Source organism: Oncorhynchus kisutch, linkage group LG17, assembly GCF_002021735.2.
Source record: "Oncorhynchus kisutch isolate 150728-3 linkage group LG17, Okis_V2, whole genome shotgun sequence".
In the NCBI taxonomy this organism is placed as follows: Eukaryota; Metazoa; Chordata; class Actinopteri; order Salmoniformes; family Salmonidae; genus Oncorhynchus; species Oncorhynchus kisutch.
Window position 1 is genome coordinate 45,520,253 of NC_034190.2, and position 16,450 is coordinate 45,536,702.

At 43.3% G+C, this 16,450-nt stretch overlaps 1 protein-coding gene across 1 annotated transcript in view; it reads left to right on the forward strand.

The window, feature by feature from the left end:
- Window positions 1–16,450, forward strand: part of LOC109907746 (plexin-D1) — a 106,549-nt gene that overhangs the window by 10,765 nt on the left and 79,334 nt on the right. The window contains exons 4-7 of the mRNA XM_031793917.1: window positions 361–461; window positions 14,919–15,048; window positions 15,760–15,937; window positions 16,037–16,145. Of these exons, the coding sequence (XP_031649777.1) occupies window positions 361–461; window positions 14,919–15,048; window positions 15,760–15,937; window positions 16,037–16,145 (518 nt within the window). The remainder of the gene's footprint in view (window positions 1–360; window positions 462–14,918; window positions 15,049–15,759; window positions 15,938–16,036; window positions 16,146–16,450) is intronic.

Sequence of the window (16,450 nt, forward strand, 5' to 3'; positions counted from 1 at the left end):
GTCTAAAAGTGTTGTATGTTAAATAATGCACGAAGGTTATGAGTCAACCGTGCAAACTGTATGTAGAAGTGGGGCTGCAACCGGAAAAATTGGTGTGAGAGAATGAATGTGCTTCCTGTAAACAGAGAAATACGTACCTATTCAACATGCTAATATATTAGACAAAGAGTGAGAAAGGCACCTTGCATGTATGTGAAAGCCAGACGACATGCAATGCTTAATAAACATGATAAGATATATGTCCTAACCATGTATGACAGTGTGTAAATGCACAAAACATGCCAAAAGAGATGAGGTGTGAATAATATACTGTATTATGTACAGTGTTTTGAGTGTCTGTATGTGTGCTTCTGTCAATAGCTCCTGAGGGTAAAGGTAGCAGCATGTAGCCAGTACAGAACATGCAGTGACTGTCTGGGGGCCGGCGATGCACACTGTGGCTGGTGCACACTGGAGAGCAGGTAAGAACCACGGCCACCCATGTAAACCAATCAATCAATCCTCAGTTTAGTAAGGTGCAGTCGTCTAATAGTATAACATGTTATATTAGTGATATAAGGAGTTTTAGGAGATTGAGAGAAGAGGGACTGTGAGAGAGCTGACGATTGATGCTAGAGGGGAGGAGTTTAGTGAGGAGGGACTGTGAGAGAGCTGATGATTGATGTTAAGAGGGGTGAGGAGTTTAGTGAGGAGGGACTGTGAGAGAGCTGATGATTGATTTTAGAGGGGTGAGGAGTTTAGTGAGGAGGGACTGTGAGAGAGCTGATGATTGATGTAAAGAGGGGTGAGGAGTTTAGTGAGGGACTGTGTAGTTTCCTGTAAGATTACTGTAAGAAGAGGTGTTGGAGTAGAGTTTTATGGTAATTGCTGTGAAAGGACTTAGAGTATAGCATTATGAATGGGTCTGTCTGGGATGTTGGTCTTTCTCTCTCTCTCTCTCTCTATATCTCTGTGTCTGAGGGCTGTGTTGGTTATGGCTGGGTGATAAAAGCAGATCAACAGATGAGATGGGGGTTAGTGATGTGTGCTGGGCTGCGCTGGTTGACTGGGGATCTGGCACGGCTAACATGGCCAGGGGGCACCGAGGGAGGGAGTGAGGAAGGGAGGGAGAGAGAGAGACTTGTGTTTGATTAATGTAACAGACTAACACTGTCTGTTCATCTTTAATCTCTCTCACACCTCTCTTTATTTATATATCTCCTATTTATCTCTCTCGCTCCCTGTCTGACATTCCTTTTTTATTTAGTAACTGTTAGTTACTATTTTCTTTTTGTGTCATTTGCTCTCATTCTCTATCTGGCTCTAGTCATCCTTCTCTCGTTGGGTTCCCTTCTCCTCTCGTTGTCTCTTTGGGCTCTGTCTTCTTCCCTTGCTGTTCTCCCCCTGTCTCTCTCTCTCTCTACCTCTACAAAAGCCTGTTGATTGTGATGATAATGGTGGTGGGAGGGAGAGTGCACACTGGCTCCTTTGACAAGAAAATGTCAAAGTGTGTATCTGTGCACATGTCTGTGTGACTTTGTGCCTGTGTTTGTGTGTGTATGCATATGTGTCTCTGTGTCTCTGAGTATGTCTGAGTGTGTGTGTGTGTGTGTGTGCGTGCGCTTTTCTATGTCGCTCTTTGTATGTGTGCGTGTCTTTGTCTGTGTGTGTGTGTGTGTGTTTGCGCTTTTCTATGTGGCTCTTTGTATGTGTGCGTGTCTTTGTCTGTGTTCGTATATATGTCTGTGTGAGTGAATGAGTGAATCTGTGTGTGTGTGTGTGTGTGTGTGTGTGTGTGCGTGTGTGTGTGTGCACTTTCCTATGTGGCTCTTTGTATGTGTGCTTGTCTTTGTCTGTGTTTGTGTATATGTCTGTATGAGTGAATCTGTGTGTGTGTGCGCTTTTCTATGTGGCTCTTTGCATGTGTGCGTGTCTTTGTCTGTATGAGTGAATCTGTGTGTGTGTGTGTGTGTGTGTGTTTGCGCTTTTCTATGAGGCTCTTTGTATGTGTGCGTGTCTTTGTCTGTGTGTGTGTTTGTGTGTGTTTGCGCTTTTCTATGAGGCTCTTTGTATGTGTGCGTGTCTTTGTCTGTGTGTGTGTGTGTGTTTGCGCTTTTCTATGTGGCTCTTTGTATGTGTGCGTGTCTTTGTCTGTGTTCGTATATGTCTGTGTGAGTGAATGAGTGAATCTGTGTGTGTGCGTGCGTGTGTGTGTGCACTTTTCTATGTGGCTCTTTGTATGTGTGCTTGTCTTTGTCTGTGTTTGTGTATATGTCTGTATGAGTGAATGAGTGAATCTGTGTGTGTGTGCGCTTTTCTATGTGGCTCTTTGTATGTGTCTTTGTCTGTGTTTGTGTATATGTCTGTGTGAGTGAATGAGTGAATCTGTGTGTGTGTGTGTGTGTGTGTGTTTGCGCTTTTCTATGAGGCTCTTTGTATGTGTGCGTGTCTTTGTCTGTGTTCGTGTATATGTCTGTGTAAGTGAATGAGTGAATCTGTGTGTGTTTGTGTGTGTGTGTGTTTGCGCTTTTCTATGAGGCTTTTTGTATGTGTGCGTGTCTTTGTCTTTGTCTGTGTTCGTGTGTGTGTGTGTGTGTGTGTGTGTGCGCTTTTCTGTGGCTCTATGTATGTGTGTGTGTCTGTGTCTGTGTTCAGGTCTGTGTGTGTGTGTGTGTGTGCCTGTGAGAGTCCTGGGTACTGAACTCATGAGCGTGTGTGTTGTGGTGTGTTTGGGCGCTCACTCTGGACTGCTGCTGGTGATATGTTCCAGGGCTGGAGGGCAGATTGATCCAGGAAGGGGGGCTGTTCTCAGGGCATCAGGGGTCGGTGTCTGGGGGTGGAGGGTCCTCTCCGTCACATCTCTGGAGGATTATCTCATCACTAAATAATCTTCTCCTGTTTGTGTGTGTGTGTCAGCACTGTGTCTATATGCCTTTGTATCATGTGGCTTTCTCTCTGTAAGTGTCTGTGTTTTACAGTAGGCATGTGTGTTATTCTGCCTGTCATTATGCGTTTTTTGTCTACTGTATGTCTCTGTGAGTGTGTGTGTGTGTTCAAATGTAAAGTATGTGTGCATGCATGTGTCTTAGTGTCTGTATCTGTGTATATTACAGTATATTTCTCGGTGTTGGGTTTTTGCTGTCTGTGATTGTGTTTCTGTCTGTCTGTCGGTCTGGTCTGGTCTGGTCTGGTCTTGTCTTGACTTGTCTTGTCTGTCTCTGTATATCTGTCTGTGTGTGTGTGTGTGGGGGGGGGGGGGGTCTGCATACTGTATCTGTCTATGTGAGAGAGATATATGTTTTAAGATGTTTAACATTCTTCTTATCAGAACTTATCTTCCTTTTCACCTGCCAGACACACACATACTTGGTGAGAAATGAGATTCTCTTTTTTCAATCACTTAGGTGCAATTTTCACAAGTACAGTACCTTCAGAAAGTATTCATACCACTTGACTTATTCCACATTTTTTTGTGTTACAGCCTGAATTCAAAATGGATTCAATGGATTTTATCCTCTCACCCATCTACACACAATACCCCCATAATGACAAAGTGACAACATGTTTTAAGAATTTATTAAAAATGAAATACAGAAATATCTCATTTACAGACACTATATAAACAGAAGTATGCAGGCACCCCTTCAAATGAGTGGATGCGGCTATTTCAGCCACACCTGTTGCTGATAGGTGTATAAAATCGAGCACACAGCCATGCAATCTCCATACACAAAAACTGAATGTGGCACTGTCATAGGATGCCACCTTTCAACAAGTGAATTTGTCAAATTTCTGCCCTACTAGAGCTGCCCCGGTCAACTGTAAGTGCTACTGTAGGAGAAAAATCGGCTCAGCCGCGAAGTGGTAGTCCACACAAGCTCACAGAACGGGACTACCGAGGTGCTGAAGCACGTAGTGTGTAAAAATAGTCTGTCCTTGGTTGCAACACTCACTACCGAGTTCCAAACTGCCTCTGGAAGCAACGTCAGCACAATAACTATTCGTCAGGAGCTTCATGAAATTGGTTTCCATGGCCTAGCAACCGCACACAAGCCTAAGATCACTATGCACAATGCCAAGCGTCGGCTGGAGTGGTGTAAATCTCGCCGCCATTGGACTCTGAAGCATTTGTTTTCAAGCTCTGTCAAGTTCATTGTTTATCATTGCTAGACAAACATTTTCAAGTCTTGCCATATATTTTCAAGCTAATTTAAGTCAAAACTGTAACTCGGACACTCAGGAACATTCACTGTCTTCTTGGTAAGCAACTCCAGTGTAGATTTGTTCTTATTTTTACGTTATTGCCCTGCTGAAAGGTGAATTCCTCATCCAGTGTCTGGTGGAAAGCAGACTGAAACAGGTTCGTCTAGGCCTGTGCTTAGCTCCATCCCATATATTTTTTATCCTGAAACTCCCATTCCTTAACAATTACAGGCATACCCATAACATGATGCAGCCACCACTATTCTTGAAAATATGAGTTGTACTAAGTAATGTGTTGTAATGGATTTGCCCCAAACATAACACTTTGTATGCAGGACAGTATTACCTTAGTGCCTTGTTTCAAACAGGATCCATGTTTTGGAATAATTGTATGCTTCCTTCTTGTCACTCTGTCATTAGGTTAGTATTGTGGAGTAACTACAATGTTGTTGATCCATCCTCAGTTTTCTCCTATCACAGACATTCAACTCTGTAACTGTGTTAAAGTCACCATTATCTTCATGGTGAAATCACTGAGCTGTTTCCTTCCTCTCCGGCATCTAAGTTAGGAAGGACGCCTGTATCTTTGTAGTGACTGGGTCTATGGATACACCATCCAAAGTGTAATTAATAACTTCACCATGCTGAAAGGGATATTAATGTCTGATTTTTTTTTTTACCCATCTACCAATAGGTGCCCGTTTTATTAATTTGTAAAAATTTGGAAAATATATAATTCCATTTGACCTTATGGGGTATTGTGTGTAGGCCAGTGGGAAAAGTATTATCCATTTTAAATTCAGGCTGTAACAACAAGTCAAGGGGTGTGAATCCTTTCTGAAAGCACTATATTTGGTATATTTTCACAACTCTTGTAAGCAAAGAAATCTAAACAGATCATCAAAATGGCTCATTTTTCAATACTCAAAAAGCACATTCTCAATTGACTGAGTACAACAAACAAATTCACAAAGTCACTTGTTCACTGCACCAAATCGCTCTTTCAATTTGGATACATATTCAATCTAAGTATATGCTTTTAAAAATGCACTATTCACTTTACTTTTGATATGATTTTCTTGTCATTTGTCAATACAATTAACTATCACTTAATCTGCTCAAAACTGATAACTACAAATTATTAGGAACAGCTTGTCTTTCCATGACATGACTAGGTGAATCCAAGGGTGGAAGCTATGTTCCCTTATTGATGTCACCTATTACATACATTTCAATCAGTGTAGATGAAGGGGAGGAGACAGGTTAAGTGCCTTTGAACAGAGTATGGTAGTAGGTGCCAGGCGCAGCAGTTTGAGTGTCAAGAACTGCAAAACTGCTGGGTTTTTGACACTTAACAGTATCCCGTTTGTAAACGAATGGTCCAGCTCCCAAAGGACATCCAGCCAACTTGACACAATTGTGGGAAGCATTGGAGTCAACATGGGCCAACATCCCTGTGGAATGCTTTCAACACCTTGTAGTCCATGCTCTGTCGAACTGAGGCTGTTCTGAGGGCAAAAGGGGGTGCAACTCAATATTAGGAAGGTGTATTTCTAGATGAAACATTGATTAAGTTTGGTGAAAAAGTGACTGTATGATTTTTATGTGTTGTACTTATTCTATTGAACATGTGCTTAGAGGTTTGAAACAACTACCTTTTTGATGATCTGTTTTGAATTTTGTACTATGAATTGTGAAATTTGACCACATACTTGTGAAATTGCACTAAAGCTATACAAAAACTGTAAGGAGTAGCATGTTACCATTTAAAACATGCCTGCTTTAGCAAAGTAGTTGACAGGTGATGACAGGCTGCTGTTGTGGGTGTGGGTGTATTTGAGAGAGAGTTGTTTTTGTATCTACTTATGTACACCATGATCACTGTGAGTGTGGTAGAGTTGACAGAGAAGGCGTGAATGGATTTTTAGAAACAATTTCAAAACAGTGAGAACTTTTCCTGAGCAGCCCCTGGAGTAAACATTTAGGCTCTATTTTCGACTGGCGTTAAGGCTGCGTGTAACGATTGTCTTCCTCTTCCGATGAGGAATAAGATGGATCGGACCAATGCGCAGGGTGGTAAGTGTTCATGTTATATTTATTAGAACAGAAACACAAAACAAAATAACAAAGAGAGTGAAATGAAAACGAAACAGTCTTGTAAGGTACAGCAACACAAAACAGAAAACAACTACCCACAAATCATAGTGGGAAAACAGGCTGCCTAAGTATGGTTCTCAATCAGAGACAACGATTGACAGCTGCCTCTGATTGGGAACCATACCAGGCCAAACACAGAAATACAAAACCTAGAATACACAACATAGAATGCCCACCCCAACTCACGGCCATACTAAAACAGAGACATAAAAAAGGAACTAAGGTCAGGACGTGACACTGCGTTAGTATCAAACGCACATTAGTTTGCAAGTTTCGTGTAAAAACTGACACCCTGGCATTTGGTTTGGCCTTTCACCTGTCTTTTATCAGCTTATTTGCACTCAGATGGGCAGGGTGGAAATATGTGAGGTGTGTCCTTAAAAATATGATGCAAAGTGCTAATTTCAGGCAGTGCTGATAGGAATATTTAAGACCAACCAAGATGGTTTTAACGGTAATGCAGTTGGTTATGGCATTAATCTTGACAGCGAAAACGCAGCCTATCCAGCCGTGATGCACACTGCCCATATGCGCATGGAACAAGAGTAGGCAAGAAACATAAAAAAATAAATATATATTTTGTCCCATTTGTCCCATTTCGATTTATTTGATTAAGTTTTTTTTTGTCTGCGTAAAGGGTTTAGCTCTTGAGACTGCTTGAAAATACATCTTATTCACCAAAGCTTTATTCAAATATCAAGTTAGAGAGGAGTAAAATAGTGAGCTGACATTCCTTTTTTATCTATGTATTGTAGACAAGCCTACATTATTTTAACCATACCCATCATGAAACGAGAGATGAGAACCTATGTGAATACTGGTGAACCTCGTATTTAGAAGTGATCTGTAACCTGTAAAAAGAGCTTGTTTTCTGTTTCATATGTTCAAAATCCAATCCCTCCCTCAGGCCTACTATAACGAAGGCTGGTTTAACAGCAACGCCTGTCATTTATCCTGGTGGTTTTATGATATCAGTACATTTATATGTATTTATTGTTGTTGTCGTTAAAAAACACAAGTTGTTCTTCATTGAATTTTATTACAACCATTTTATGGTGACAACATCCGTGGCGCGCTTGCAATGCAACTTCTGGAGGTTTGTGAATTGCGATCTGATCTGTAAAATGGTTCCGAATATGTTCATAAAACATGGGCCTATTGGGGACCAGTATAACAGGGAGTGGACATCCTCCCTTTCTATTTATATTGGATCTTGGTGCATACTGTGAAACATTTGGATGTGTGTAAAACCCTCCGTAGTTGCCATTGTTTAATATCATATGCCCATGGGGGTAAAATATGATGCCTGTAAATGTGACATAGCCTATTGAAAACAAGTTGCTGTTTTGTTTAGAATTTGATTGGAATTATTCATTCTCTTTCTAGGCCTTATCAATCTTACTGGCAATATTTGGCATGTCCATGCTCAGCCATAATGCAATTTACAGTAAGCCTAGCCCCTAAATCTGTGTGATTGCTATTGAAGCCACAAATTTACTTTGAACACAACACAAGGTGGACTTGCAAATGGGTTCAAATTGACGTATTTATCAAATATAGGTCTATATTTTGTTATTTCTTTTCTGTAAACCATTTAACAAGCTATAACGGACTAACATTGGAATTGGAGTTGATTCCAAGGCAGTACATAAAAATCGTAAATACAGAACTTGAAGCAGCCACATATTTTGCCATGGAGCACGTTCTGATTGGCCAGTGAGGGGCCAAGGCTTGACACACCCACAACTTGTTTATTCATCAAAACCCAGCCCTTTCCTACCAATGCCAGCAAGTGCGTCGATCATTTTGAAAATAGCTAAAATATTTCTGACACACCCCTGAACCTGCACGTAGACTTACCATTGCAGGTAAGGTTTGTTCAAATAGAGCCCTTGCTCTTTAGAAAGGGAAGTAAGAAAAGTCCATTCTGATGCCATACTGGGTTAGACAGAGGTGAATGACTCACTGGTCACTGAGTTACTGTCTGACTTTCCTGCTCAGCATCATAGCTTGTCTCTGTGTGTGTGTGTGTTTGTTTAAATATTGTTTATGTGTGTTTGTTAGTTTCTTTAGGCTTCAATCAAATCAAATCAAATTTATTTATATAGCCCTTCGTACATCAGCTGATATCTCAAAGTGCTGTACAGAAACCCAGCCTAAAACCCCAAACAGCAAGCAATGCAGGTGTAGAAGCACGGTGGCTAGGAAAAACTCCCTAGAAAGGCCAATACCTAGGAAGAAACCTAGAGAGGAACCAGGCTATGTGGGGTGGCCAGTCCTCTTCTGGCTGTGCTGGGTGGAGATTATAACAGAACATGGCCAAGATGTTCAAATGTTCATAAATGACCAGCATGGTCGAATAATAATAAGGCAGAACAGTTGAAACTGGAGCAGCAGCACAGTCAGGTGGAAGTTGAAACTGGAGCAGCAGCATGGCCAGGTGGACTGGGGACAGCAAGGAGTCATCATGTCAGGTAGTCCTGGGGCATGGTCCTAGGGCTCAGGTCAGTTGAAACTGGAACAGCAGCATGGCCAGGTGGACTGGGGACAGCAAGGAGTCATCATGTCAGGTAGTCCTGGGGCATGGTCCTAGGGCTCAGGTCCTCCGAGAGAGAGAAAGAAAGAGAGAAGGAGAGAATTAGAGAACGCACACAGGACACCGAATAGGACAGGAGAAGTACTCCAGATATAACAAACTGACCCCAGCCCCCCGACACATAAACTACTGCAGCATAAATACTGGAGGCTGAGACAGGAGGGGTCAGGAGACACTGTGGCCCCATCCGAGGACACCCCCGGACAGGGCCAAACAGGAAGGATATAACCCCACCCACTTTGCCAAAGCACAGCCCCCACACTAGAGGGATATCTTCAACCACCAACTTACCATCCTGAGACAAGGCTGAGTATAGCCCACAAAGATCTCCGCCACGGCACAACCCAAGGGGGGGGCGCCAACCCAGACAGGATGACCACAACAGTGAATCAACCCACTCAGGTGACGCACCCCCTCCAGGGACGGCATGAGAGAGCCCCAGCAAGCCAGTGACTCAGCCCCTGAATAGGGTTAGAGGCAGAGAATCCCGGTGGAAAGAGGGGAACAGGCCAGGCAGAGACAGCAAGGGCGGTTCGTTGCTCCAGAGCCTTTCCGTTCACCTTCCCACTCCTGGGCCAGACTACACTCAATCATATGACCCACTGAAGAGATGAGTCTTCAGTAAAGACTTAAAGGTTGAGACCGAGTTTGCGTCTCTGACATGGGTAGGCAGACCGTTCCATAAAAATGGAGCTCTATAGGAGAAAGCCCTGCCTCCAGCTGTTTGCTTAGAAATTCTAGGGACAATTAGGAGGCCTGCATCTTGTGACCGTAGCGTACGTGTAGGTATGTACGGCAGGACCAAATCAGAGAGATAGGTAGGAGCAAGCCCATGTAATGCTTTGTAGGTTAGCAGTAAAACCTTGAAATCAGCCCTTGCTTTGACAGGAAGCCAGTGTAGAGAGGCTAGCACTGGAGTAATATGATCAAATTTTTTGGTTCAGGTCAGGATTCTAGCAGCCGTATTTAGCACTAACTGAAGTTTATTTAGTGCTTTATCCGGGTAGCCGGAAAATAGAGCATTGCAGTAGTCTAACCTAGAAGTGACAAAAGCATGGATTAATTTTTCTTCAAATTTTTGGACAGAAAGTTTCTGATTTTTGCAATGTTACGTAGATGGAAAAAAGCTGTCCTCGAAATGGTCTTGATATGTTCTTCAAAAGAGAGATCAGGGTCCAGAGTAACGCCGAGGTCCTTCACAGTTTTATTTGAGACGACTGTACAACCATTGAGATTAATTGTCAGATTCAACAGAAGATCTCTTTGTTTCTTGGGACCTAGAACAAGCATCTCTGTTTTGTCCGAGTTTAATAGTAGAAAGTTTGCAGCCATCCACTTCCTTATGTCTGAAACACATGCTTCTAGCGAGGGCAATTTTGAGGCTTCACCATGTTTCATTGAAATGTACAGCTGTGTGTCATCCGCATAGCAGTGAAAGTTTACATTATGTTTTCGAATAACATCCCCAAGAGGTAAAATATATAGTGAAAACAATAGTGGTCCTAAAACGGAACCTTGAGGAACACCGAAATTTACAGTTGATTTGTCAGAGGACAAACCATTCACAGAGACAAACTGATATCTTTCCGACAGATAAGATCTAAACCAGGCCAGAACATGTCCGTGTAGACCAATTTGGGTTCCAATCTCTCCAAAAGAATGTGGTGATCGATGGTATCAAAAGCAGCACTAAGGTCTAGGAGCACGAGGACAGATGCAGAGCCTCGGTCCGATGCCATTAAAATGTCATTTACCACCTTCACAAGTGCCGTCTCAGTGCTATGATGGGGTCTAAAACCAGACTGAAGCATTTCATATACATTGTTTGTCTTCAGGAAGGCATTGAGTTGCTGCGCAACAGCCTTCTCTAAAATTTTTGAGAGGAATGGAAGATTCGATATAGGCCGATAGTTTTTTATATTTTCTGGGTCAAGGTTTGGCTTTTTCAAGAGAGGCTTTATTACTGCCACTTTTAGTGAGTTTGGTACACATCCAGTGGATAGAGAGCCGTTTATTATGTTCAACATAGGAGGGCCAAGCACAGGAAGCAGCTCTTTCAGTAGTTTAGTTGGAATAGGGTCCAGTATGCAGCTTGAAGGTTTAGAGGCCATGATTATTTTCATCATTGTGTCAAGAGATATAGTACTAAAACACTTGAGCGTCTCTCTTGATCCTAGGTCCTGGCAGAGTTGTGCAGACTCAGGACAACTGAGGTTTGGAGGAATACGCAGGTTTAAAGAGGAGTCCGTAATTTGCTTTCTAATAATCATAATCTTTTCCTCAAAGAAGTTCATGAATTTATCACTGCTAAAGTGAAAGTCATCCTCTCTTGGGGAATGCTGCTTTTTAGTTAGCTTTGCGACAGTATTAAAAAGGAATTTCGGATTGTTCTTATTTTCCTCAATTAAGTTAGAAAAATAGGATGATCGAGCAGCAGTAAGGGCTCTACGGTACTGCACGGTACCGTCCTTCCAAGCTAGTCGGAAGACTTCCAGTTTGGTGTGGCGCCATTTCCGTTCCAATTTTCTGGAAGCTTGCTTCAGAGCTCGGGTATTTTCTGTGTACCAGGGAGCTAGTTTCTTATGAGACATTTTTTTAGTTTTTAGGGGTGCAACTGCATCTAGGGTATTGCGCAAGGTTAAATTGAGATCCTCAGTTAGGTGGTTAACTGATTTTTGTCCTCTGGCGTCCTTGGGTAGGCAGAGGGAGTCTGGAGGGCATCAAGGAATCTTTGTGTTGTCTGTGAATTTATAGCACGACTTTTGATGTTCCTTGGTTGGGGTCTAAGCAGATTATTTGTTGCAATTGCAAACGTAATAAAATGGTGGTCCGATAGTCCAGGATTATGAGGAAAAACATTAAGATCCACCACATTTATTCCATGGGACAAAACTAGGTCCAGCGTATGACTGTGACAGTGAGTGGGTCCAGAGACATGTTGGACAAAACCCACTGAGTCGATGATGGCTCCGAAAGCCTTTTGGAGTGGGTCTGTGGACTTTTCCATGTGAATATTAAAGTCACCAAAGATTAGAATATTATCTGCTATGACTACAAGGTCCGATAGGAATTCAGGGAACTCAGTGAGAAACGCTGTATATGGCCCAGGAGGCCTGTAAACAGTAGCTATAAAAAGTGATTGAGTAGGCTGCATAGATTTCATGACTAGAAGCTCAAAAGACGAAAATGTCTTTTTTTTTTGTAAATTGAAATTTGCTATCGTAAATGTTAGCAACACCTCCGCCTTTGCGGGATGCACGGGGGATATGTCACTAGTGTAGCCAGGAGGTGAGGCCTCATTTAAAACAGTAAATTCATCAGGCTTAAGCCATGTTTCAGTCAGGCCAATCACATCAAGATTATGATCAGTGATTAGTTCATTGACTATAATTGCCTTTGAAGTAAGGGATCTAACATTAAGTAGCCCTATTTTGAGATGTGAGGTATCATGATCTCTTTCAGTAATGACAGGAATGGAGGTGGTCTTTATCCTAGTGAGATTGCTAAGGCGAACACCGCCATGTTTAGTTTTGCCCAACCTAGGTCGAGGCACAGACACGGTCTCAATGGTGATAGCTGAGCTGACTACACTGACTGTGCTAATGGCAGACTCCACTATGCTGGCAGGCTGGCTAACAGCCTGCTGCCTGGCCTGCACCCTATTTCATTGTGGAGCTAGAGGAGTTAGAGCCCTGTCTATGTTGGTAGATAAGATGAGAGCACCCCTCCAGCTAGGATGGAGTCCGTCACTCCTCAGCAGGTCAGGCGAGTCCCAGAAAGAGGGCCAATTATCTACAAATTCAAACTTTTGGGAGGGGCAGAAAACAGTTTTCAACCAGCGATTGAGTTGTGAGACTCTGCTGTAGAGCTCATCACACCCCCTAACTGGGAGGGGGCCAGAGACAATTACTCGATGCCGACACATCTTTCTAGCTGATATGCACGCAGAAGCTATGTTGCGCTTGGTGATTTCTGACTGTTTCATCCTAACATCGTTGGTGCCGACGTGGATAACAATATCTCTATACTCTCTACACTCGCCAGTTTTAGCTTTAGCCAGCACCATCTTCAGATTAGCCTTAACGTCGGTAGCCCTGCCCCCGGGTAAACAGTGTATGATCGCTGGATGATTCGCTTTAAGTCTAATACTGCGGGTAATGGAGTCGCCAATGACTAGAGTTTTCAATTTGTCAGAGCTAATGGTGGGAAGCTTCGGGGGGAAAACCGGTTGAAAGTTTCTGTCGGCTGAATGAGCAACACCGGTTGAGCGTTCCTACAGCATTTCCTTCCAGAAACCGTGAGAAAGTTGTCCGGCTGCGGGGACTGTGCCAGGGGATTTACACTACTATCTGTACTTACTGGTGCCACAGACGCTGTTTCATCCTTTCCTACACTGAAATTACCCTTGCCTAACGATTGCGTCTGAAGCTGGGCTTGCAGCACAGCTATCCTCGCCGTAAGGCGAGTACAGCGGCTGCAATTAGAAGGCATCATGTTAATGTTACTACTTAGCTTCGGCTGTTGGAGGTCCTGACGAATCGTGTCCAGATAAAGCGTCCGGAGTGAAAAAGTTGAGGAAAAAATAAATAAATATATGAACGGTAATTAAAAAGTGAAAACCGTAAAGTTGTCAGGTAGCAAAACAGGTTGGCAACAAAACGCACAGCAACTCGAAAACAAGCCTGCAAGTTGTGACCGGAAATGACGTCAGACTCAACTGACAGACTCAATGTGTGCTGTGCTTTTGTTTTAGGTGTTTGTGTGTTCCAGAGAGGCTATTAAGTTTGTCGAGACTGCTTGTGTTTTATGTGTTTGAGGTTGTTGCGTGTGTGTTTGTGCGTGTGTGTGTAGGGGATTTTTGTGGGATTGCAGAGCCATTCTATTCTATTCTTAGAAGAGTAGCTGACCTCATGATCCTTCCTGGTCCCTTAGCGCCAGTAGGACTAAAATCTGGACATTCACTCACCCACGCAGCGATACACACATACACACAGATGCACATTTAAATGCATACACACATCCACTCGCTCATCCACTCGCTCACACACCAATTTTAGAACAGACTTGTTAAAGTCTCAAAGGAAAGTATGGGTGCCAAAGTCATTACATGGTGATTCTAACTTCTAACTGCTGTTCTACTGCTTGTGGCTGCTCCAGTCTAGTTAATCTATAGTTTAAGGTCATTGTGTCCTTGTTTTATATTGCGCTGCAGGAGTACTAGCTGTGCTCTGTGCTTAGGGACTGGTGAAGTTTATTAGTCAAACAGTAGTCATAATATGAGCCCACCCTGCTTGATAAGCTCCCACTTTCTCACAGTCACACACACACACACACACACACACACACACACACACACACACACACACACACGAATGACATGGCCTGGTAGCTCCTTAATTGAATTAAATGGCCTCTGATCCTGATGCCGGAGGGTTTAGGTTGTGATGGGAACATGTTTGACACCAAGTCAAACAGTGTGTTGTGTGTGTTGACCTGACTGACTGACAGCCCAGACCTCTCATGTGACACAATGAGATGAGCCTGATACGCAACTCTATGGGAAACCAACCAGCCCACTAAACGCTGCATTGAGATTTAATGAGGGCAGAAATCAAAATATGTCTCTGCAATGAGAGGAGAGCAGATGTAGTGGAAACACTGAGTAAACAGAGTTTGCAATGTGGAGCTCTGTTGCTACTAGGTCCATAGAGGAAGCTGGGAGCTCATTTAAGAAGCTCTGCTAGACAGTAGTTTGGCTATGAATAACTTTCATGATGTGTTATCCCACTGGGCACACACTGGTTGAATCAATGCTGTTTCCACGTAATTTCAACGTGGAATAGATGTTGAATTGACATCTGTACCGAGTGGGAGCTCACTATGAGATATATTATAAGATTATAAACATAAATTACTAGAATAATTGGCTCCAATTTAAACGTATTTAATCATGTACACGTCTTTATATGTGCCCCGTGTGCAGGTGTTCCATCCAGAGGGAGTGTGCCTGGGGGCCTCTGGCGCGCTCCTGGATCGGGTTGGGCGAAGGTCCCCAGCAGTGCCCCTCCATGACCCTCACCCCCCCAGAGATCAGCCTGTCCACTGACATCAAGGTACCATACATTACATCATAACTGTGTTTATGTGTCATCAGGTGTATGTAAGTTCAAACGTTGTTAAGTGAATATTCTACAATGTAGAAAATAGTAAAAATAAAGACAACCCTTGAATAAGTAAGTGTCCAAACGTTTGACTGGTACTGTGTGTACAGTAGGTACATTATGAGTGTCAGACACAGCATTGTGTGGGGTATGTAGGTCAGGTTGGCTGTGATAGCTCCAGCAGCTGTCCAATCCCAAGTCATCACTCAGGACCACAGGAAGCTGGGCCCACTGCCGTCTCCCCAAACAGGAAGCAGCAAGCAGGAAAGAGGAAGTCAGTGCCACAGCCAGGAAATGATCAATTCCAGACAATAGAGTGTAAAGTGTAGCATGTTACCATATGTCACTGGCCTCTCCAACTACTATGTCTACAGCTATGTCATCTTCCTCTCCGTCTGTCGCTCTCACTCTTCACCCCCCCTTGTCTCCCCCTCTTCCTTCCCCTCTGTTTGTCTCCCACATATTGAAATGAGATCAGTGAGTTTGACAGACAACGAAGTTCCTCAGTGTTGTGATTCCAGTGTAGATCACTCATGTCTCTCGTCACACAACAGTATGTTTGGATGCAAGTTTGCTATGCCATCTGTCTTTTGGAGACATGAAGATTTCTCTTTCCCTCTCTCTACTTTCCTGCATCCCCTAACCCTTCTTTCTCTCCACCAGGATGTGGGGATTCTGATAAACGGCAGTGTCCCTGATCTGGTTGGTTCGCGGGTGGAATGTGACTATGGATTGGGTGTTGCCACGGCAGCCACGGTGCACCTGGACTACGGCCCAGCCCAGATTCAGACCTGCCCCCTACTACCTCGGGAGAGGTACCCCAACATCCCCCCTGGCAGGGGTAAGGGTTACTTATACTACTGGTAGAACACTAGTTTGATTTCATCCTGTTTCATCACTGCTGATCTTGACATTTCCATGTTATATGTTGTTGTGCCAGATCACTTGACTGTTCCCGTGGCGATAAAGGTGAACGGCACATCCGTGGTTTCCGGGAGCTTCGTCATCTATGATTGCGAGAGGACAGGAGCGATACACACGAAGACTGCGTGAGTGTTTTCAAGTCTGAGTCATCTAGGGTTTCTTTTACACTCGTTTATCCATCTTATAGTTTTAACCACTAACACTATTTCCAGATCTTCCTAAGTTAAACCCAGTTACAAGACACACACACGCTGACACACACACTTGCAATCTGCACTGTCTCTGTTTACCCCGGATCCACAAATCTACCTCAAATGTAGCCTAAATAGCAGGTTCATAACTGTGAAATTTGAGACACGCAATCAGCCCCGTCCCTGAGCAGAGTTCTTTGCCAAGTCACTTACATCACTCAAATGTCGGCCAAATGTCA